This window comes from Monopterus albus, unplaced genomic scaffold (genome assembly GCF_001952655.1).
Source record: "Monopterus albus unplaced genomic scaffold, M_albus_1.0 scaffold115.1, whole genome shotgun sequence".
Taxonomy (NCBI): Eukaryota; Metazoa; Chordata; class Actinopteri; order Synbranchiformes; family Synbranchidae; genus Monopterus; species Monopterus albus.
The window spans coordinates 391177-415261 of NW_018127995.1; the positions used below are offsets into that span (position 1 = coordinate 391177).

Below are 24085 nucleotides of genomic sequence, written 5' to 3' on the forward strand. Positions count from 1 at the left end.
CATATTTTTTACGCCACAGCGTAAAGAATTTGTCATGTTTTTACGCTGGATGCCCTTCCTGAAGCAACCCTCTCTATTTATCTGGGCTTGGGACGGGCACAGAAGTCACTGGCTTGCAACCCCTGTGGCTAGATTATCTGTTATCTAGATTATCTATCATTAATCCACCATAATGAACACAAAGTCAGTAACTTAAAACTTTTAAGAATATTTTAAAAGAATGAGGAATATGCAGGACTTGAGCACTATTTACTTTATATAGAAAACAAGTTACAATGCTTCACAAACACATCAGATCATAAATATTTCCAGCTAAATGTTAAAGAAGAAATCATGTAAATCGTAGTTAAAATCTGACACTAAATTGCTGTAAAATGCAGAGTAAACACAAAATGCTGAAAATAGTGTTTTTAAAATTTGAAAGACTTAAGAGAACATAGGGCCCTGGCTCCAGGGGCTGCATTGCTTCTGGGTTTTAGCTTGAAACATACAGCTTATGATATTCATAAGCAAAACTGTTGTAGGATCATAAGGGATTAGTATAGAAGGTGGCTCCTGTGTTTTCACGCCCATTAAAATGACCATATTTCAAATTTGTACTAAGGGGTGTAAGTTCATTAACTTAAATTGGTTACTTGTACTTTACTCAAGAATTTCGTTTTCATGATATTTGACAGCTTAGTTGCTAGCTGCTTTACCATATCACTTTACATACAATTATAAAATATGCTACATTGTTATCCGGTCCCGGATAAGCGGAGGAAAATGGATGTACGGATTGTTAGAGAGTGATTAACGGGCAGAGAAAATACATTTTAAGACGGCATCGTGGTCTCTGGGAAGTTTTTATTTATTTTATTTATTTTTTAAAATATTTTCTCTAGAACCGTCCACCAGGGGCAGCACCGACAGAACCGCAGCGGAACACAACTCGCCATATTGAATTTTACACAGGTTTTTTGGTTCAATGTAATTAGTCTGTTCTCCGCGGTCTGGACCATTCGGGCTAAGCAAGCAGCGTTTTGGGCCTTTCAGACACGAGTGATACCGAGGTGGATGTTGCTGAAAAGTCGCTGAGAAGTTCGTCCTGCCTTTAGATAGGTTAGTATTCAATTTTATTTAGAACATGCTAAATGTTTCATTTGGAACATTTGCTCACCAGGAAACTTTATGAACATGTAGAATGGTTAGCTAGCGGGCTAGCACGGTAGTACTTGTTTTCTCTGATGTGCTATAATTAATAGTGACGGGTCTTTCTATCCTTGTTATCTCGTTGGTGTCTCCGCTAGTTTTATTCCGAAAAAAATATCAAAAGTGTTTGTTTTGTTTTGTTACATCGCCAGTAAAACCTACTCCCTCTCACATTTCCCGCCCCTCTCTTTAGCAAAATCCCATTGGCTAGTCAGCTCGGCTCAGTGATTCTATTGGTTAACCCAGGCCCTTTCCTAAATACTTCCTAGAACAACATACGAAAACAACTGAAAATAGGAAAAAAATAACTGAAATCCTGTAAAAATATACAATTTATTACTATATTCACAAACAGCATTAAACAGGCAATCGTCATGTCTAAAACAACATGTTATTCTTATGCAGAATTATGGATATTTGGAGGGGGAAGTCTGCTATGGTATACATTGAAGGAATGGTTTTTTTCTTTTTTAATTTCAAAGAAGGTACTCTACTATTTGGCTTTGTGGAACTTTCAAAGAAAGACACATTTGATGGGATCATTTAATAAAGAGCTGGTAGTAGTACAGTTCAAATACAGGACCACTGTCAGTTTGTAGAAGGCAGTTAAAGCAGGGACATCTTAAAAATAAGCCTTGTTTATGAACTTAGAAGTGTTGTAAGAACAGTAAAAGCAACTTTGTTGAACAATGCAAACAAGAAGTAAATATACATGTGCAATTATAAAATGCAGAAGGGACTGTTAAATTACACATATAAAACCATACATCAAATGTGTTTTACAGTGTCCTCTAAAGAATTACAGTTCTTGGTGTTAGAAGTAAAGTTTTTAAAAACCTGAAACAGAGTTTTAAACTACCTTCAGTCTCAAACACATAATTATAATATTAGGAAGAGTTACAGAAACAAATCATGAGACATACTTATTTGCTGATACATGCACAATATTAATTACATTTCCTGTAATACACACCATTGTTAGCAAAAAAGTGACTGACACCATGAAAATGCCTTGTTAAAGAATGTATTTTATTAATCATGAGCACACTGAGGTCTTAGTTATGTTTTAGATATTTTCTTTTTAATTGTGAGTCACATAAACCATGAATAAAATAGTGTAGAGCCAGTGTGTTCATCTGATGTGGCAGACAGCATTTAACCCAAGTGGAACTAAGTGTCTTGTGTATGTGTTCTGTGCATTTCTGTGCCTGCGTTGATGGTGGTTCAAGCTCCCGTCAGCAGCTTGTTGTGTGTACGTGCGAATGGCTTCATCGACCGAGTTAACCAGTAACCAGACCTCTGTTTCCTTTCTGATGTGGTGCCAGAGTTAGAATGAGAAAGTCACCTGTTGGCGGTGTGTGTACGTGTTGTAGTTTGAGAGATCATGCCCGGGGTTTACTTTAGAGCTCCACTGATGTTTGAGGACTAGGGGAGTAGTACAGCACGATAGCCGATAATCAGCAGATGTCAAATGATCATTTTTATGCCTATAAATCTTTCTTTTTTTCACTTAGGGAAAAGCTTACAAACTTAAAAGTCAAGTGGAATAGGAACTGTATATTGTACTAACAACGGATTATTTAGTGTAGTGAACTCACACCTGAGTTTAAATGACTAACAATAATTGATAATTTATTTTAGATGTAGTCTTGACTTGAGTATAAGATACTCAGAATCATTAAAGCAACTATGTGTGTGTGTCTGTGTATGCAGTTTTTCACATAGATGTATACTAAATTACATTTCCTTGGTACTGCACTGAGGGTTGTCGTTCTGTCATACAGTCATGGGTTGTTGATCAGAGCGATGGCCCAGGGGATGAAACTGTCCTTCTCCACCCTCCTTCTGACCCGTGAGGTGTACAGGTCCTCCATGGAGCACAGGCTCACACCAATGACCTTTTCTACAGTCCTGACTGTCTGCTGAAGTCTGTACTTGTCCTGTTTGGTTGCTGAGCCAAACCAGACAGTGATGGAGGTGCAGAGAACAGACTGGATGATTCCTCTGTAGAACTGGATCAGCAGCTCCTGGGGCAGGTCGAACTTCCTGAGCTAGAGCAGGAAGTACATCCTCTGCTGTGCCTTCTTGGTGATGGTCCTAATGTTAATCAGAGGTCTCTCGATCGCCTACAGGAGATTCAGAATGCGGCTGCGTGACTGCTGGTTGGTGGGAGAAAAAGGGAGCATATAACGCCTGTTTTGGCTTCTCTGCACTGGTTACCAGTGCATCTTAGAATTCATTTTAAGATTCTTTTATTTGTATATAAGGCTGTGAATGGACTGGCACCACCTTACGTGTCAGAGCTACTGTACCCCTATTGTCCTTTGTGACACCTCAGATCAGCTGATCAGCTGCTCTTGGAGGTTCCACAAACGAGGCAAAGACTTAGGGGGACAGAGCGTTTGCGGCGGGGGCCCCTAAACTGTGGAATGCATTTCCTCTCCACATTAGGCAGGCCTTGTCACTGGACACTTTTAAAGTCTATTTAAAAACTTATTTTTATCGTCAGGCATTTGGAAATCCACTTTTACCTTTGGGCGTTTGAGCCGGTATGAGGCGGTTTCATGTTGGGGTACCTTGTTTTAATGCTGTATGTGGGGGTTGTTGTAAGGGGATGTTGTTAATTAGTTTTGTTTATTGTTATTATGTTATTGCCGGTGTATTTTATTGTGTTGTTCTATGTGTTTTGATGTTAATATGGTTGTGATGTGTCACTGTGTTAAGCACTTTGGGCAGCTATGGTTGGGATAAATGTGCTATATAAATAAAGTTGACGATGATGTTGGACGTCCACTTCAGGTCCTGGGAGATAGTGGAGCCCAGGAACCTGTAGGACTCTACTGCTGATACAGTGCTGCTGAGTACGGTGAGGGGGGCTTCTCCTAAAGTCCGCTGTCTTGAGTGTGTTCAGCTCCAGGTTGTTGCACAGGACCAGCTGTTCAACCTCCTGTCTGTAGACCGACCCGTCACCGTCTCGGATGAGACCTATGACCACTGTGTCATCTACGAACTTCAGTAGTTTAACAGAGGGGTCCTTTGAGATGCAGTCATTTGGGTAGCAGGAGAGTACACATCCCTGGGGGGCACCTGTGCTGATAGTCCAGGTGCTGGATGTGGTTTTCCCCTGCCCCACCTGCTGCTTCCTGTTTCTCAGGAAGCTGGTTCCACTGACAGGTGGGGGCAGGCATAGGGAGCTGGGACAGTTTAGAGTGGAGGACGTCTGGGATGATGGTGTCGAACACCAGTGGGATCTGTTTGTGGAGAGACATGTGTCTGAGACTCGCATCTCCATCCCATTACAACGGAGGTCCATGGAAACGATTTGTGGCGATCACCGCTTCATTTAAACAGCAGAAATGAGTCCCAATAAAACCAGCTTTTGGCCAGACCTGTAGATGGCTGAGAGTAACTGGGGCTGAGCACCAGAATTTAAATTTGAGAGCAGAAATCTCAGCAGACGGAGCTGCTGGCTCAGTAGGAGGAGTGTTTAAGGAGGAGGAGTCAGTTTTCAAGCAACAGTACCATAATTGTAATGGTTCCATGTTCATAAATGTGAGAATTTAATGCTTTTCTTGGTTTTACATTATAGTGCATTGAATATTTTTGGGTTTTAGACAAAACCAGACATTTAATGATGTCACCTTGTGTTCCAGGAAGTTATAGGCCTAATGGACATTTTCACAGTTTTCTGATTATGTAAAAATAATGGGAGATTAATCAAATTTAAAATAAACAATTTGTAACCCAATAAAAAACTTGGGCTTGGTTGAAATTAGGGCAGTGACTTATGATTATGTTCATTGATTAATCTACCCATTCATTTTTTATTTTCTTGGTTGTATGAAGGTTAAAATGTCAGACAAATATTGAAAAAATCGGATTGAATTTTCCAAGAGTCCAAGGTGAACACTTCAGGCTGCTTCTGTCCAAACTTAAAGATCATTTTTGCTTAAAAACTGACTGCAGCGATTGATTACAGTTCAATATGTAATCTTATCAGCTCAGGCTGATCAGAAGTGTGGTCACAGGCTGAGTTCAAGCTCACGTAGCAGAGATGGGCTGGACTTACCTTTACAGTCTGTGACCCTGAGCTGTCCATCACTGTCTGAGCAAAAGAAAATCCCAGTGTTTACACTGAAACCTGACTGATGGGGGCGTTGGCGGCTGTTAGTGTGCTGATTAATGCTGGGCCCTGTGGCAGAGCTGGCACAGCTTTCACAGCACCTCTATTTCCTCTGGCAGCAGGAAGCCACCTGGGGTGTGTGGAGCCTCACGTATGCACACATTCCTCAGAAATGAAGCTGCAGTGGTGATCTGGCATGATGTGACACGCCTGCACCAACACAACAACTGATTAATACTTTACTTATTAAGGACTGTGCCATCTGATAGCAGGGCGGTTTCTTTTCCACAGGTCCTGAACACATCAGGCAGGGTCCCTGAGTCACTGTTGATAGAAGTGACTCATCAGGACACTAATAATTATACTGATGGTAGCATTTACAGTAATGATCGTACACATCTTTGAAACGGTAGTTGCGGTACAGCTAGCAATGATAGCTAAAGATATTCAGTTTATTCTCGAACAAAAGGAGCAAATCATCACCAATGTTTTCTGAAGGCATGAAGGCATTTTAGTTTCTTAGAAGACTTTTTGATGCACAAATAATCAATTAAAATTTCTTAAAAATGTAGTTACATTTTTTCCTTAATTCTAAACCCTCTGAAACTTTTGACCACAGAATAAAATAAGGTGCACCAACAAGCTGTTCCCAGAGCTTTCAGCCACGGGTCCTGGCTATTATAGTACAGGTCTATTAGACACTGCTCTCTGAGACAAATATTAGACGTTTAAAAGGTTAAAAAGATTTTGTTTTGCTGCTGCTGTTGTGAGAATGTTCACATTTGAGATACTGGAGCCAGAGAACTTCAACAGTCAGCTGATGATCAGGACTGTCTGAATACAGAATCTGGTTCATCTCATTTCAGAGAATCAGGTTTGGCAGTAATTCTACAAAATAAGATAAGATTATTGTATTGATTGGCTGCTGCATCTAAACCTGCTGATATAATGTGGAAATTTACAAAGTACAAATTTGAGTTACTTGTACTTGAGCACTTTTCATACTGCTTTATACTTATACTGCACTTCATTTATCTGACAGCTGCAATTACTAATTACAAATTAAGATTAACATCTGATTGGCAACAATTCTGATTTGGTCTTAAGCTGTTTTTCATGTTCAAAGGTCAAATATTTCATGTTCCCGTTTCTTGAGTGTGAATATTTCTTGCTTTCCCTTCTGATCATTTGCATTTATTTGTAATAATGTTGAGGTTTTGATTATCGGCTGCACAATAAAGACAAGTCACCAGATGAATGCGTAAGGACAAATAGTTGGTCCTACATAAAACAGTTAAACCAGGTCTGTCTCAACCATCTGCACCTCAGAAATGCTGCTGGCGCATTAAAGCATCCGTGATAATAATACTCTCATGATAATTAAGTTGGGGGACATTTTCCTGAGCACATAGTGCACGTAGAGTACTTTGGATCCTTCCAATACATTTTCCCGAATATTTTCGATGCAGGGCTTTGACGTGTAACGGAGTATTTTCCAGTGTGTAGTTAAGTAAAAGATCTGAATATTTCATCCGACACAGTTCATCCACTTCTGGCCACTTGTCTTGTCTTTATTTTATTCTATCTTGCTCTATCGTATCGCGCCTCCTTATCGTCTCCGGTGGCCGCCTCCGCTCTGCGCGCAGCTCTGCGCACCAGACGCTCCGGAGCTGCGCAGTGAGACGTGCACGTCAGAAGGACGGCGGATTATTCACGGACTGCTCTGGAGGAACCAGCGGGAGTTACTTGGCTTCGTGGTGGAATCGGGTCGACGTGACACGCCGACGTCTCTCAGTCGAACCAAGATTAGATTAAACGAGTGTCTTCTCCCTGTTGGAAATCCACATGGTTTGTAATCAGCTGAGCACGACGCCACAGATATTAAGGTGTGTTAAAATGCAGCTCTAAGACTTTGGTTTACATTTTTGAGAATGAGACTGAAAGTAGATCGAACTTTCTGAATCAAAGTTGAAGCCAGAATTTCAGGGGGGTCCTGACTGCAAAGTCGGAAACGTGTGGAGGAGCGTGGCCGTTTGTTTGTTTAGGGAATAAACCTGAAGGAGTAACGTTCAGTAACATTTCTAATCTCTAATCAGGTAACATACAAAGTAAAACTTCCGGCGCAGGTTTCAAAAGAAAAGCCTCCGCTACAGTGTTTTTATTACCATCAATAAATCGTCTACCAGACTACAGTTAGACATGTAACTTTAATTTGATATGAATTGGATATATTGTGGATCAGTAACACATACCTTTATTTTGGAAGCAGACCTGTCTGTTTCTGCTCCTGTTAGCTGTTTCCAGATGGCCTCCAGTTTCCTATAAAACAACCTGCAGAGTGTAGAACAAGTGCAAATGTGATGGGAACACATGCAGACATGAGTCCTGTATCCAAGGCTGTTTCTGGAGACGATTTTCAAAATAAAACCTATCAGCAGGGGCATGACGATGATGATGTTGACCACTGGCATCTGGATGAGCTGTACTCCTGCAGGTACAGTAGGACTTCTGGAGCTCAGGCTGAGCCTCAGGTTGGGATCGGAGCCAGAGCTGTGCATGGTCCTGGGGTTTCTGTTGGGGGTTGTGTTGGTGAGGATTTGGGGATTCCTGTCCAAGGCCAAGTTGTGGACTGGGTCGAGACCAGGGCCACAAATGGCGTTACAGTCGGGATGGGAACCATGAATGATGGTGTGTCCAGAATTGGAAGTGTCTTTGCAACCGGGGAAGTGAGTGGAGTCGGCCTTCAGCTCAGCACTGCAGATGAGACGGGGATTGAAGTTGGAGCCCAAAATGAAGTTAAAGTTAGAGGTGGGTCCAGGGTCTCAGTCCTACCATGTGCCTCCCCCTGGAGTGTCCACCTCAAATCCAGAGATAGGCGGTACCACAGCAGCCACAGACTGGTACTGCACTACATTGTCCCCTGCATGAACGCCTATGGCATGTGCATCATTGACAACTTCCTTGGCAGCAAAATTGGAGACCAGACTCTGCAGGAGGTCCAGGAGCTGCACCGTTCTGGGAGGATGCAGGATGGAAAGCTGGCCATCAGGGGGCTGGACGACACTAAGAGCATTCGCGGAGACAAGATCGTCTGGGTGGAAGGAAAGGAGCCGGGCTGCGAGAACATCGGCTATGTGCTGTCGAGGATGGACAGACTGATCACCTACGCTGACGGGAAGCTGGGAAAGCACGAGATCAGAGGGAGACACAGTAAGGTTAGTACCCTTATGGAGAGTCCAGGACCCATCAGCATCTCCAGACCCAGAGATCCCACTTCTCCTTTGACCCCCTGCCTGAGAACACAGGCGCAGTGTTATTGTTAATAAGCAGGAGTGTCATAAAATCATTCAAGACATAAGAACAGTCAGCGGTGCGTTTGTGTAGCTTCCATATTAAGGGAGTAGTTGAGAGGCAAAAATTTGTGCTGTGTTTATTTGTAGCAGCCAAAAAAAATCACACGAGAAGACACATTTGCAAGTGCGAGTTATGAATGTCGAGTTCGGTTGATGCTAAATAAGGACTGCGAGCCTACGGCCTCTAATCCGTTCAGCCAATAACAAGTGTGACATGATATCTGGGGCCTTATTACTCCACTGCACATCAACATTATATTCAGAGTGTTGCAGTAACACATTTAAGCTTTATAGTTGGGTCCAGCTTCGCCCTGCTACAACTTGAAATACTTTAGCAAATTCACCGTTCTTTTTCGCATTTTCACTTCATGGCTAACCTAACGTGACACTTAATGCGCACCTGGCCCAGTGTGACCTGTGCAGGCTGGTTATGTTGTGACGTAATCACAACCGCCTGTTTCTATTGTATTTAATTATTATAGTTGTAGTCTAAAAGTCTAGTTGTAGAAAAAGTATCAGACCTTGGACTTTTTATACATCATTCATATATTTGATTTCTTTCATATGTAAATGAGATGCCGGGTCTGTCAAAATAGGTGCTGGTCACAATTTGAGAGGTTCTGGATCCGGCTTGTTCCTGCACACATTAACCCCTGTGTAAGACCACTTAACAACCATAAAAACACATTGACTAACTTCACACTTTTTGTGTTAAACAGGCTTCTTTACAGTGAGACAAAGATGGCCTCTTCCTTCCTCTTTTCTCCCTAAAGCAGAAATGCTTTGTAGTCACTTTGTTCAAACCCAGAGTAGATCCAGAGTTTCCAGTGTCAAACTAAATTGAAATTGTATAAAATGATGAACAACATGTGGGATATTTCCATTTGCTGCAGCAAAGGAGCCATAAAGTTTGAGCATCATACTGCTGCATTGGAGATGGTACATAAAGAAATCTGACGAGTTTCCAGCCTTGGCCTGGGCTGGTGCTCCCACTGACCATACTGTTTGTGTCTTAGTCTCTGGGGTGTTGTCAAGGAGTTGACATTCACTTATTCATACTATAAATGTATCTTTTAAGATGTACATTAACACTCAGAGTTCTCAAATTTGCATTCAGATCACCATGTATATGATTAGATATAAATAAATAGCCCAATGATTATAAGCTAGCTGAGTGGCAAATGAAGGAGCTGGCTATGCACAGAGGCTTGCATCCCTGGATAGGACTGTAGCTGAACAGGGTGCATTTAAAAGATTTAAGGTATAAAATGAAGACTGTGTCCAGTTGAGTGCGTTACACTGAGGTGACCAAACTTCAGCAGCTGAATCAAAACTAATGCAGTCAATGAATGCACCAATCCTGTGGTTTACAGCAGAAGGCTGCAGTGACCAGAGGTCTTCTTAAGTGTCCCTCCTCGCTTGTCCAGAGGTCTTAAGTGTCCCTCCTCGGTTGTCCAGAGGTTTTCTTAAGTGTCCCTCCTAGGTTGTCCAGAGGTTTTCTTAAGTGTCCCTCCTCGGTTGTCCAGAGGTCTTCTTAAGTGTCCCTCCTCGGTTGTCCAGAGGTCCGCTGTGAAGGAGCTGCAGAGAATTATTAGGCTTCTTATTGTTGTCATTCTGTCTGGCCTTATCAGCTGTTGTCAGTCTTTTCCTGGTGCGTGTTCAGCCTAACGTTTAGCGTATTATTAGGCCTCTTATTGTTGTCATTCTGTCTGGCCTTATCAGCTGTTGTCAGTCTTTTCCTGGTGCGTGTTCAGCCTAACGTTTAGCGTGTACTTTTGTGCAGACCGGAGGGAGGGAGTGCGAGGGCTACATGCGGCTCGTGGAGTGCACAATGGCGGCGGGCCACCGCGCGGGCATGTAGCAGCCGGTATTCGCGCCAGCTGATTAACATTATTTACATGTGTCAGTAAACACGAACAACGTGTTGAGGTACATGTTGGATATTGTCAGCCTGAACAGTTGACGATGTGGTCAAAGTTGTAGGCTTCCGGTTATTTCGGTCATTTTGTGTTGAATGTTATGAGCAACACGTCACGTAATTATACAACAGTGAGTTGGTGTGAAGAACAGTAAGTGCCCCCCCTTCATTGTGAACATCACATTCAGCACGTCCCACACTTTTCTCCTTCCCTTTACTTTCTCTCACCCGCCGACGTCAATAGTCTACAGTAAGACGCGTCCGCCGGCGACCTTTCAAATTAAAAGCACGCAGGCATAAGTTTAAACGGGCTGGTAGCCAAATAGAGGTCAGGGTAGGGTGGGTATCTCCTACTTCTAAAATGAGTTAACACCATTCAATTTTAAAATAAGAGTAGGGCTGCAACTTAATTTTCATTATCGATTTGTCAATATTTTTTTGAAGAGTTTTTAAAATGTAAGATCAGAAAAAGAATCAGAATCAGCTTTATTGGCCAGGTGTGTCGGACACACGAGAAATTTGACTCTAGTACAGCGGCTCTCAATGTGCATGTACATATCCCCATGCACGGGGCAAGTAAACAATATACCAACATAAGGCTGTGTAGTATAACAACATAAACGGTGTAAACAAGCAGTAAACAATGCAGAGAGACAGGAATGTTAACTGGAAAACGATGAAAAGAATAAAAACAGAGTATTTAAAAATAGAGACTTGCATGGATATGTATGATCTATACAATGTATATTTACAGGTATTGCACTGAGGGTTATTGTCCAATCATACTGTCGTTGGTTAAGTGTCCATCAGAGTGACAGCCTGGGGGAAGAAACTGTCCCTGTGCCTGGTTGTCTTCGTGCACAGTGACCTGTAACGCCGTCCAGAGGGGAGGAGTTCAAACAGATTGTGTTCAGGGTGTGAAGGGTCAGCAGTGATCCTCTCTGCCCTCCTTTTGACCCATGAGGTGTACAGGTCCTCCATGGAGGACAGGCTCACACCAATGACCTTTTCTACAGTCCTGACTGTCCGCTGAAGTCTGTACTTGTCCTCTTTGGTTGCTGAGCCAAACCAGACAGTGATGGAGGTGCAGAGAACAGACTGGATGATTCCTCTGTAGAACTGGATCAGCAGGTCCTGGGTCAGGTCGAACTTATTATCACCAGTTTAGGGAACTAGATGCCGTTACATCTTGACTTCAGGCACATAGAGTTGAATACAGGAGGGGGTCACACCATCTGGGCCAGGTGCTTTTCTGATCCTTTGTTTTTGTTTTGAAATAACATTCCTATTATTTTCATCTCAATGTCTTCCTACCAAAAGCCCAAATCCCAAGTATATTTTATTTACATCAATCTAATACAAATATGACCAGAACATTTGCACATGGATTTTGATTGCTGTCGTCAGAGAAGCTGGAGCCACAAAATAATTGGTATTTTTTGAGTTAAACGACAAAGGATTTATTATTATCAGAACAAAATCGTCATAACAATTAGTTAATTAACCAATTAGCTTTAGCACTAAGTGTGATTATGCAGAGTAAAAACCAGCTGTGTGTGTGTGTGTGTGTGTGTGTGTGTGTGTGTACGTTATGTGACAGCACAGTGAGCTGCAGGCTGCTTTCTCTTGCTGACTGTTGGAGCCGCTCTAAAGATAAAATACAATCGTACCGATAAATAACGCTGTCCTAGGAACCACTGTAGCTACAGACACGTTGACAACAGTTTTCTGAGTAAGGAACTTATTTTGAAATTAACCGGAAGTGGTTCATTGCGTACGTGCTTGTCTTGACCTCGCTGCATCCTCAGTAAAAGCTCCGTGTTAACATGAGCTCTGACACACACGGTCAGAGTGATGTTCACTGTCGGATCTCATCTGTCAAACATTCCGCCGGACTTTGCGCACGAATCCCGGTGAAGTGACAGCGAACAGGAGTTACTCTCAGATCATCGGTGCTGTGGGACTCGAACAACTTTCAGCCGGTGACACTCGGGATCAGACTCAAATCATCCCAGAACTGCCACAGACGTCAAGATGCCTCTGATCGAGCACGTATCCTACTCGGACTTGGAGCGTTTGGCTTTGGAACGGGTCGTCCCGGGCTTGCTGGCTCACGGCTTCTGCTATGTGGACGGTCTCCTCGGAGACCTGGCCGGGGGCACCGTGCTGGAGCAGGTGAAGGAGATGCAACGCTCCGGAGCGCTGCAGGACGGCCGGCTGGCCGGCTCCGTCCCGGGCATCCACCGGAGGAGCATCCGCGGGGACAAGATCGCCTGGGTGAGCGGGTCGGAGCGCGGCTGCGAGGCGATCAGCTTCCTGCTCAACCTGGTCGATAAGCTGGTGTCCGTGTGCGCCAGGCACCTCGGGAACAGGGCGATCCGGGCGAGGTCCAAGGTAAGAGGGCATGGCCCGTGGCGCGATGTGGGTCACATTCAAGGCAACATCTCCAAGGCCAACAGTATCATATAGTTTACTATACTATGACCATATTAAGTACTGTAACAGGACACAACGAGCAGCCTGGAGAAACAAAGTGAACAGATTCTAAACACCACTAATTAACATTTAAAATGTTAACGGGGTATAAAGGAAGTTTTAATCAATGGCTTCTAATCTCATTATATTTGGCTGTATTTAAACTGCAAGATCCAAATAAACATAACCTGCGCTTCTTGATCTAATGTACATTTTTAGGTATAGACGGTGAAAAAACCGTAAGCAGTCAGGAAGAAGGCGTAAGGGCAAAGTTACTAAAAAAATGTAAGCGGAGAGCTTCACATTCAGCTTTGTGGCCCGTAGCAACACGTCACATAAGTTATACAAAGTAAGATGATGTATTAAATACAATTGTGTTGCATGTGTAGACAGTAGGGCTGAAAGCCTTTGTGTCTGGATAGTGGAATTGGCAATTATGAGCTGTATATGAACACTTCATTAGTGGTTCATAACAGTGTAATGCAGCTGTAAGCAGGTCTAAGTGTATTAATGTAATGATATAAAATGTCTTCACAGGAGAAGTTCATGCTTGTAGCTACATTATTGTAAGTTGCACACTATTCAGATGTGTCTGCGGTCCTTGTGGTGTTAGTGTTACCAGTGCAACTGAATCAGCTGCATAGGTTTTATTTCAGAGGCAGGAGTTCATCAGCACAGCGGCGTTCATTAGATCCCGCTGGTGTTAGGGCTGAACACTGTGGAACAGACACTTCACACCAGCTGAGATCACTGCATGTGTTCCCTGGCTGTTCATTTCACAGCTGAACAGTCATTTCTTTGAGCAAAATGCCAAATATTTGCTGCTCTCCTTGGCCACACACAGTGGTAAAACATCTGAAGCTGGCACAGCTTTGTTCCCACTGTATTCAGAGACTTTTCTGAACAGAGCAGGTGATCAGTAGTGAACATAATTAACTTGATAGAAGGAAGTATTAGTTTTAGTTGGTCGGTTTTGATTGGTCATGAACATATTCCCTTCCTTATGTCCACATCTCCTGCGTGATTTCATCCCAGGAACCGTTTTGTTGTTGCTCCTCATCTAATTTATAATCAGGTTGTAGATGAATGAAGTCCATGAATCAGTCGTATATATTTATCTTGGCATCTGGTGTTTCTGTGCATCCTCCTGTCCCAGTGTGGGAGCTGCTGAAGGCATGTGGAACTGGAAGTGGACATTCTCACGTACACACTCACCCACTTATTCAGTTATTCACTCACTCGCTGATGCTCACTCGCTCACACGCTGACAGACACACCCCCACTGATTTACATAATCCTCACTCCCCTCAGACACACACACAAACATTCCCAGCACGTCCGCCCCATCCTCACGTGTAGCAGCATACTACAGTTTGTGTGACACACACACACACACACAGGTGTTTGTGATACAGGAAAATAAACGTTACAAAGATGAGCAGGTTGAACCCTCTGTTCTACAGTTTAGGGAGAACAGTAGAAACATTTGAGCAAGTTTTCCGCGTCGCCTTCAGATGAAAACCTTGGTTCCCTAATTTGAGTGATTTTCTTAATGTTGCAGATTTGAGTTTCTTGCTTGTTCTCCCTCCTCACAGAGCCTCCTCACAAACCTTTCTGGCTTCAGTAACAACACTGAGGCATTGCTTCTGTCACTCTGGTGACTTGTATCAAGCTTTAAAACAGTGGTTTGTAGAAATGTGAATGTCCCACACAGTTCTCAGCTGCCCAACTAAAGAGAAGCCACCATACAGCGAAAGGACCTTTAAACCAGGAACTGTCTAATCAAACAATGAGTAAATGAGATTATGGATCCAGCCAGAGCACCGTCAGGTTTATATTTAGACTGTAAAATGTTCCACTGTGTAGACACATAACCTTGATCACTGTTCTTTAATAAGCAGCCAGGAACGTGTAGGATCAAGGTCTTTAAAGGTCTTTAAAGGCCTTTCCTAATACAGATTGTTATGATGGCTCCTGGTTACTGTAAACATTTCTCCTGGCCGTACGTGACCGCTTGGAACGTGATTGCCACAGAAAATGCGTAACTTGATAAATAAAGGAAAATTAGTTATGTTCTGTGACTGCTTGGACAGGCGACGCAACCGGTTTTCCCTCAGTAAGGCCATTATTTAAAAATGGATTAATGAACATTCAAAGCAACTTAAAAAAAAAAAAACAATCCTCCAAAAATAAAAAAAACAACTAAAATTACAAAACAAGTAAAGTTTTAATCATTTTCCCCAAACTTCTCTAGTTGTAGCTTTCCATCTGAGAGGGTTTGCTGCTAGGTTTAGGACGCTTGGTGTGACAGAACATGTCGCCATGGGAAGTTTTCACTCGGCTCTTTATCTGTGTTTGTCTGAACATCCAGTAAGACTGTGGCCGCTGCAGACCAGCCACATGCTCCACACGTAGCTCAGTCATTAAACTGTCAACAGGTTGGAAATCTGCCAAACAGCTGCACAGGCTTCACCTCACTCCCACAATCCTTTGCTCCCTCCTTCCTCCTCTCTGCTACAGATAAGATGAATTCAAAACAGCTCCCTGAGGTGGTTTGTTTTGAAACCTTCTATCATTTCCTGTCCGCCTAGCCCTCCTGTGTTTCTCCACATACTTTTACTCCTCCGCAGCTCAGTTGTATGATGATGGTGTGTGTGTGTGTGTGTGTGTGTGTACGTGCGTATGTGCCTCAGCAGTGGTGTATAAACAGACTCGTGTGATTTTTCCCTGCTTCTACTCAGCACGGCCTTCCTGTGGTTTTGGAGCAGGTCATTCGCTCTTCTGGGTGTTTGCTGTCAGTGGCGAATAATGTCAGGTGGTACGCGCTGACATCACTGAGGTTACTAAAGGTGTGTTGTTGTTGGTGTTGCATTCAGGGGCCTGATGAGGGTCAATGTGTTGTGACCTTCCTGTAAAAAGAGGTGTGTGCGTTGATTGTTACCAAAAGGAAGTGAAGAGGGTGCAGAGCTTTGTTTCCCAGGTGACCTTGTTAACGTGCTGTGATCCTTTTATTTTTTAATGAGCTTCCATGAACACACAATCAGGTTCACATGTGTGTTAGTCGAGGTGCTTGCATGCGATCTGTGTATAAGTGTTGTGGTCACGGGGCTGTTTGGTGTATGTCAGCGTGGTTCACAATTGTTTTGGATAGTTGCTGTTAACATCGTCTTTTTAATGAGGGTTCTCCTTTCCTGACCCTGTTTCATTAGCGCTCAGTGGGAACATGAACAGTGTTTCCACAGTTTTTGTTCTATCAAATGGAAAAATTGTATGGTAGAACATGAAAACCTATATCAGAGGAGTCAGATGCTTTATAAAAGTATTGAGGATTTTTTCCCAGTCCTTTTTATGAGGGATGGGTTAAAAAATAAAACATGGCATTGTTTATTCTTAGCGAAGTGCAAAGATTTTTTTCCCAGTGGACGCTCTGCTGCTCCATGTTTGCTGTTAGGTGCTATTAACTTTTTATTAAGATGTAAAGTTAAACACTGACCCTTGACCAACAGTTAAAACAAAAAGCATTGAAAACATCCCTTAAATAGCTGTCACGTCTCAGACTACTGCTTGGTTTTTATTAGCAATATAAATGTAGTTTCTGTTGATGAGAAGAAGCTGAATGTCAGTGTCATTTATGGCAGATTAATTTTTTTACTGTTCAAAAATTGTGTATGTTAAGAAATGTAGACTTTAAGCCATAGCATGATCTTTAAATTTAGCTGTAATTTTCAAAATAAGTAAAAATGTCATTAAACCTTTATTTTAGTAGGGAAAATCCTGTTGATGTTCATATCCTGCTTTGCACTGGCAAAAAAAAAAAAAGTATTGTCAGTTTCTCAAAGAAAAGTGCAAATGTTTTGCTGACTGTTTTCCAGCCATGTTCACGTGTTTGTGTGTAAGGCACTGTGGATATTCATCTTTCCAGTAATCAAAAAATGACAAACCCTCGGACATGTAATCATCTTTTCATAGATCAGGTGTAATTTTATGTTTAAAGTTTTCAGTCTTACCTTTATGAGACAAGTCTCAGTGCAGACCTGTTGAAACTCTTGTACCAAGTTTAACAGATGTTTAAAGAAATGCTTCGTGTATGAAAGAGCTGGATGATGAGAAGCCGTAGCAGCGAAATGACCAGTTGTAACCATCCATGCCTGGGGGCTGGCTCTGACCTAGGACCAGCATTTTGTGGCGGCTGCTCCTTTTTTCCTGGAAGGAAATCCACAGTTGGAGCCTTTGTTGACTTTGCTCATCTCAGATAACTGTCTGCTGCTCTCAGCTTATCAGATTCTTCCTGTTCAGGGCAAAAGGTCGCTGTGCTGTGGGGAGGGGAGCGCAGGGAAACCTCCTCCATCTGTTTGCAAAACGTTCCCTTTTAACAAAGACGAGAAGGAATCCTCCAAATTACCTTATCATTAATTCTAAGGTTTGTAAAGTTTCTTTCAGGTTGTCAGAAGCTACTTTTCCCCAGTCTAAGTACTTGTACAGTTATTTAATGGGATAAACGTTTAGGAAAAACAAGTCCTCACGTTTTTAGGCTTTGACTTTTTTTTTATTTTTAATGCTGATAATCTTTATTTCATGTGCACATTATTTTTTCATTTCCACAACATGATTTTTCCAAGGATCAGTTGTAATCAGAAATGTCAGACACTTTTTATTTTGCAGACAGATATACCACACCGGCCAAATGTTGACGTGAATACTTCCTCTGGGCATCGCAGCCCAGGGTCCGTTAGTTAGAAACCCTCTCTGTGTAAGGGCAGTGTTGGAACAGACTGTGGTACTACAACCTCTGAAGTATTTGGCCTATTTGGACAGTACTGCACTGCAGGAAGTAGCACTGTATATTTCTGTCCTGAGTGGTGAAAGAAGTATTTACATAGTAAAAGTAACAATATGACAGTGTTTGTTTACTTTGTTAAAAGTAAACTTAGGTGAACTTGTAATCAAATCAGTGATTTCTTCTATTTTAGTAAATTTCAGTGAAAATAGAAGCAGATTTTCCTGCAGCCTTTACTGAAGTAAACCTGTAAGAGCAACATTTAAAAACTCAGGTTTAGGGCACCTGTCAATCATTCTGAATCAGAGCAGGTGGTGGGGTGGGGCCAGAAGGAGGGACTATAAGGGTGTTTTTTTTTTTTCTTCCTTTTTTAGTAGTGGTGCATTATGGGAGCGTCGAGTAGTTAGTGACACCAACATCTTACAAAGTAAGAAGACGAGATCGATAATTATACCTTCGATGTTTTACGTTAGCTGTGTGTTTTAAAACAACCTTTTTGACAGTCTCCCTCACATCCTGGGTCACTTTAATAGTTAGGTACCGAGCTAACTAGCTGAGCTAGCTACAACAACAGCACACTGAATTAGTTTAAGGCTGTTTGTCATTAACCCTGTAAAGCCCAACATATCAAATAGCCAGAACATTCTAATTTTTTGGAACTGAGATGTTTATTAAACCTTTTAACAAAATCCAAAATATAATTCATGATTCAAAATTCAGATCCCCTCCTTGAACCGCCACCTTATTGTGGTGGAGGGGTTTGAGTACCCGAGTGATCCTAGGAGCTGTGTTGTCGGGGGCTATATGTCCCTGGTAGGGTCTCCCAAGGCAAACAGGTCCTGGGTGACGGGTCAGACTAAGAGCAGTTCAAAAGCCCCGACTCTCAACACGGCAGCCAGCTTGGTGACAAAGTTCTTCTGCAGGTTGAACCTCCGCTGCCCGATGTTGTTGCTGCTGTCGATCACCACGGCGATGTCCATCTGACAGTCTGCACACACAAACACAAGTAAACCTATTTTTCACTGGAGCAGCTTGTCAAGCAGAGGTGGACGTCCTGCCTCAGCCTTACTACTGATTCACATGACTTTAAAATTAGTCAGGACATCAATCTGGGCACAGAGGTTTGGCTACTCTTACCTTTTAGTTCATCAGCTTAAACCGTACATGTGTGGCATGTGCGTCCTACTAGGTCTGCACTTGGTAACCTGTACTTTTCTCTAAGTTCATGAACAGCGTATTGATTTTTGAAGAAAGGCTCACTTTAATGTGGGTCTGCAGCAGGAGCTGGGTTTACTTCAGAAACCAATAGAATGAGTCACTTGTCCAGGGCTGGACAAACCTTCTCAGACACAGTCCACGTTCTGGAGTCTCAGTCAGTCTGTTCTGACTCTATGTCAACAAAAGGAAAACAGGAAAGTCTCAGACAAACACACAGCGTACCTTTATTTCCACCGCTCAGGGCTTTCTTCACCGAGGGCTTCTTCACCGGTTTCTTTGCTGCAACACAAAACACACACAGTCAGAGGTGGGCTGAGGTAAAAACATCCCACTGTGTCTCCAAGCTTGAGGAGAAGAGAAACATTTGGTTAAAATACTGTTAACATGAAATGAAAGGCGGTTAGGAGGACGTGGGGGAGGTCGGGCCATGGACCCAGGAGTCACGTCTGACAGCTGTTGAAGAAGTCACTGTCAGATTGTGCAAAAACACAGTTTGTTAAGTTTTGACGGCTTTAAAAACTGTGTATTTGGCCTTGGACCTCGTGTCATCTGATGCCAAAATGTCACAGTGAAGGAGACGAAACCAGACGGCGAGCAGGTGGGAACAGGTGGCGACATATGGACAATAGAAAAACACCGAACTTCCCAGCGTTTGTTAATGTTCAGGATCTTTGCCAAAAAATAAATAAATACAAAATCAGTACCAACACTACATTCTAGACTATGAGTAGTTTATACCAATGTGTATCAGTTACCTGGTTGAGCGGCTCCCGGTAGTGGTGTGGTACTGGTCACACTGGTCAGCTCTAATGGGACAGTAACAGGCTCTGGTCTCACACACACACACACACACACACACAGGACAGGGCCATCAGTCTCCATAAGGATGACAAGAGTTGATTACAGTTGAGATTATAAGGGCAGTTTTCTACAGCAGTGGTGCATTATGGGAACATCAAGTAGTTCCAGCCATTAGGGGCAGTACCACAAAGTGACGCTGACTTGGCCGCTATCTTCCAAAGTCAGAAGTTGAACACGTTTTCCAACCTTTTTGACCGTCTCCCTCACATCCTGGGTCACTTTAATAGTTAGCTACCGAGCTAACTAGCTGAGTTAGCTACAACAGCAGCACACTGAATTAGTTTAAGGCTGTTTAAGTCATTAAGAGCAGGAATCTAATAAATCCTGCTGTTCCCTACACAAACCGGTGGAGCTTAATTAACAGTTTGGAACTAGAATTTGACGCGACATGAGTCACGTGACATGCTGCCATGTTTGACCCACGTGTTGCAGCTCATCTATCTTACCGGCTCTGGGCGGGGCTAAACTTCGACTGACTTCACAGTGGCTGGGTGAGGTCACAGGACAGGGCCATCAGTCTCCATAAGGATGACAAGAGTTGATTACAGTTGAGATTATAAGGGCAGTTTTCTACAGCAGTGGTGCATTATGGGAACATCAAGTAGTTCCAGCCATTAGGGGCAGTACCACAAAGTGACGCTGACTTGGCCGCTATCTTCCAAAGTCAGAAGTTGAACACGTTTTCCAACCTTTTTGACCGTCTCCCTCACATCCTGGGTCACTTTAATAGTTAGCTACCGAGCTAACTAGCTGAGTTAGCTACAACAGCAGCACACTGAATTAGTTTAAGGCTGTTTAAGTCATTAAGAGCAGGAATCTAATAAATCCTGCTGTTCCCTACACAAACCGGTGGAGCTTAATTAACAGTTTGGAACTAGAATTTGACGCGACATGAGTCACGTGACATGCTGCCATGTTTGACCCACGTGTTGCAGCTCATCTATCTTACCGGCTCTGGGCGGGGCTAAACTTCGACTGACTTCACAGTGGCTGGTTGAGGCTTAACACAGGTTGCTAGTCCTTAGGTTGTTGTTCTCTTGCTCTGGTGACTGCTACAACCCACAACCCACGCTGACCCGCTGCACGTGCACACGCAAACATGAACATGTGTGCTACTTGTGTACGTGCAGCTGAAGCTGTTGACACACAACTACAGCACACACCCCAGTTCAGAAGAACTATTAGCAACTAACCACACAGGATGTTTCTGTAATCGCATGCCAACATAAGTGACCTTCAACACAAGAGCTGTTGTTCTGGAGGATATTTCAGGATGTACCTTAGTTGTGGCTTCCACTTCATCACTGAAGAACCTTTGAAACCATAGTGAAACACATTAGGGCTGGATATTGATACCAGTATGATGCCTGGGTTGTGATACTGATCTGCAGTACAGTGAATTTGGAGAAATGTGAAAATGTTTTTCTACAGTTAATGAAAGAAGCCGCAACAGTTTTCTCAGAAGATACAAGCAAATATTTTAGTCATTCTAACTTTTCCTCTTACAGCAGCATGTTTTTGTTGGATCCTGAGGTCTAACCTTGTCTGTGTGTGTGTGTGTTCAGGCCATGGTGGCGTGTTACCCAGGAAATGGCGCGGGTTACGTCAAGCATGTGGACAACCCCAACTGTGACGGACGCTGCATCACCTGCATCTACTACCTCAACAAGAACTGGAACGCCAAGGTGAGCTCAGTGACTCGGGTTCCATGGTCACTGTGTGACCCCTGACCTTTGTACAGCCAGTTGCTTCCTTGGAAGAGATCAGGGCTGGATAGTGATACTGAAGTTTCAGTTCAGCTGAATTTCAATTCCATTCATTTTGATTAGTGATGATTAATTTACCAGTGTCACAAAGAGCTTCTCAGAGACTTGGGAACCTAATTTGTTTTCTTACATTCACCAAGTGAGCAACACTGTTGTTTCCTGGAGTATAAAAATATGTAAAGTTCACTTTATAGACTAAACTGTTAACACATTTCCTTCTAATGTTGTGGACAGGATTTAATTTTTGTTGGGAAATGTGAAACTAAAACGACACTTCAAGATGTTTTAGCTCTATGTGCAAAACCCTGCACCACTAACACGGAGTCATCTTTCTGCATAATGTTAAAATAAGTGCTTTCCCATACGGCTACACACAGCAGCAGGTGCTTCGGTCCTGATGTCCAGACATTAATGATCTGCTTGACCACATGATCCATCTGCTCTGTCTGTGTTGACATCAGCCTCCTACCTGCAGACAGCTGCTAGCTAGCTTTAGCTCCTGACATGAGCAGGCTGAATAAAGTAGAATTCAGACACTGTCCACTTCAACACAGCAAACGGAGCTCAGGTCAGCGTCAGAGGCTTTTTCAGTCTGTCGCTCTCCAGGCCCGCTATGAGCCATGACAGGATGTAGTTTGGTGTGTTTGTGGCCTGTTGTGATGTGGCACAGCTAACACAGCCGGCTGTTACCTATGTTACTTTATAACTTAAAATAGCACGTTTGTGCATGTTGTAACAGCTGCGTTTCCACAGGACGTCGTTTTGGAACTGAATTGGTTCAAGAATCAATAATTGAATTGAAGAATCAATATTTGTATCCATAGTTAGATCTGTTGTTAAATCACATTTAGATTATGTTGATATGAAAAGAGTTGACTTGATAATAGAGACCAGGACTGATCCAGACACATTCTGTTGTCATGGAACCTGAGAATTCAACACATAGGTACTGAGATCATTTGTCATGATGTTGAGCAAATGAGAGTAAAATAATGATCCGATTTTCAGCAGATTAAAGTTCTTTCTTTAATGCGAGTCCCTTAAAAGTACTGTACATTCATCCATCAGTTCACCCACGAACAAACCACAGTCAACTCAGTAGAATCTGGTAAATGAGACAGAACAGGAGCAGGCTGAAGCCTTATTAAAGCCCCCCCCATTACGTTCCCCACACATTGATTCAGTAAAGTGTCTCCAGATTAGCGTCAGTGCTCCTCTGTGTCTTGTACTGTTTGGTAGAACCTTGTTAGTTTTGTTTCAGGACCGTGTGATATTCTGCTGTATCAGTGGATTTCTAATGTCTTTTAATATCTAATAATCAGTCTGAGGGTTCTCTGTATGCAGAGACTTGATAACAAGAAGAGTTGGTTTTGTAAAGACAAACAGCTGATGTGTGTGTCTTTGTGTGTCAGGAACACGGCGGCATCCTCAGGATCTTTCCAGAAGGGAAATCCTACGTGGCCGACATCAAGCCTCTGTTCCTGTTTCACTTGTCACTTTATGACAAGACTGTTTAAAGATGGACCTCACCTCCCTTTCTGCTCACGCTGCCTAGTGTACACCGTGGTCCGTTTATTAGGAACCCCCCGTCTCAGACTGATCCCAACAGTCCTGCAGTAAATCCTCCTCGGTGAGAGTAGTGATGTTCAGGTGCTGGTTCTCCTGTGTGAGCACAGTGGAGGCTGCAGCTTGTAACCACTAAGCTGTTTCCGGTGTTTAGCCCCGCTGATGCAAATGGAGTGGACAAGATAATAAAATAACTGCAGCCTCCACAGTGGTCACACAGGTGAACCAGCACCTGAACATTCACCTTTACTTAGTCTGACACAGCTGTTCCTAATAAACTGACCACTGAGTGTACACTGTGTACTGGCCTGCAGATGAGACTGCACGGATTATTTGAAAATAAGACTTTATAACAAAACCTAAGCTTAAAAACCATATTTCAGTTGGTCGATGGTAACGATAACTGAGTTTGTCACGTCGTGTGCTCCGCAGAGTAACTCCAGATCACTATGTACTCTTACTTTATTGAAATGTGTTGAGAGAAAACTGGAAAGTCCAGCTGCATGTGCAGTTAGTGCTCAGATTAAATCCCATTAGTAATTAAATTACAGGAGTCCACACCCTGATTAAACAGGTGTTCACCTGCACAGACACAGTGGCTCTTTATTCTCAGTGACAGCTAATTAAAGTTTTCACATCATTTCAAGATAAAACTGTCTCCTCTTCAGGCCAGTGTACTGCCTTTTCTGTATTTCTCTTCCTGACCTGATATTGATGTAGAGCAGGGGTTTTCAACCAGTGGTCCGTGGCCCGGTGGTCAGTGAAAGCACTGCAGGTGATTAAAATCCACGGTTTCACTGTAAGAATTATTACGTATTACTCTTTGTCAGTAACCTA

General features: G+C 42.9%; 1 protein-coding gene across 1 annotated transcript; it reads left to right on the plus strand.

Moving 5' to 3' along the window:
• The first annotated feature begins 12375 nt into the window (after positions 1 to 12375).
• Positions 12376 to 24020, plus strand: egln3 (egl-9 family hypoxia-inducible factor 3). Its single transcript, XM_020611561.1, has 3 exons — positions 12376 to 12979; positions 21482 to 21601; positions 23095 to 24020. The coding sequence occupies exons 1-3, from the start codon at positions 12620 to 12622 to the stop codon at positions 23197 to 23199; spliced, it is 585 nt and encodes a 194-aa protein (XP_020467217.1). The 5' UTR covers positions 12376 to 12619; the 3' UTR covers positions 23200 to 24020.
• The last annotated feature ends 65 nt before the right edge of the window (positions 24021 to 24085 follow it).

Coding starts and splice junctions, on each gene's coding strand:
- egln3 (XM_020611561.1), top strand. CDS start 12,620: ATGCCTCTGATCGAGCACGTATCCTACTCGGACTTGGAGCGTTTGGCT. Junction 12,980..21,481: donor CGATCCGGGCGAGGTCCAAG/GTAAGAGGGCAT, acceptor GTGTGTGTTCAG/GCCATGGTGGCGTGTTACCC. Junction 21,602..23,094: donor ACAAGAACTGGAACGCCAAG/GTGAGCTCAGTG, acceptor TTTGTGTGTCAG/GAACACGGCGGCATCCTCAG.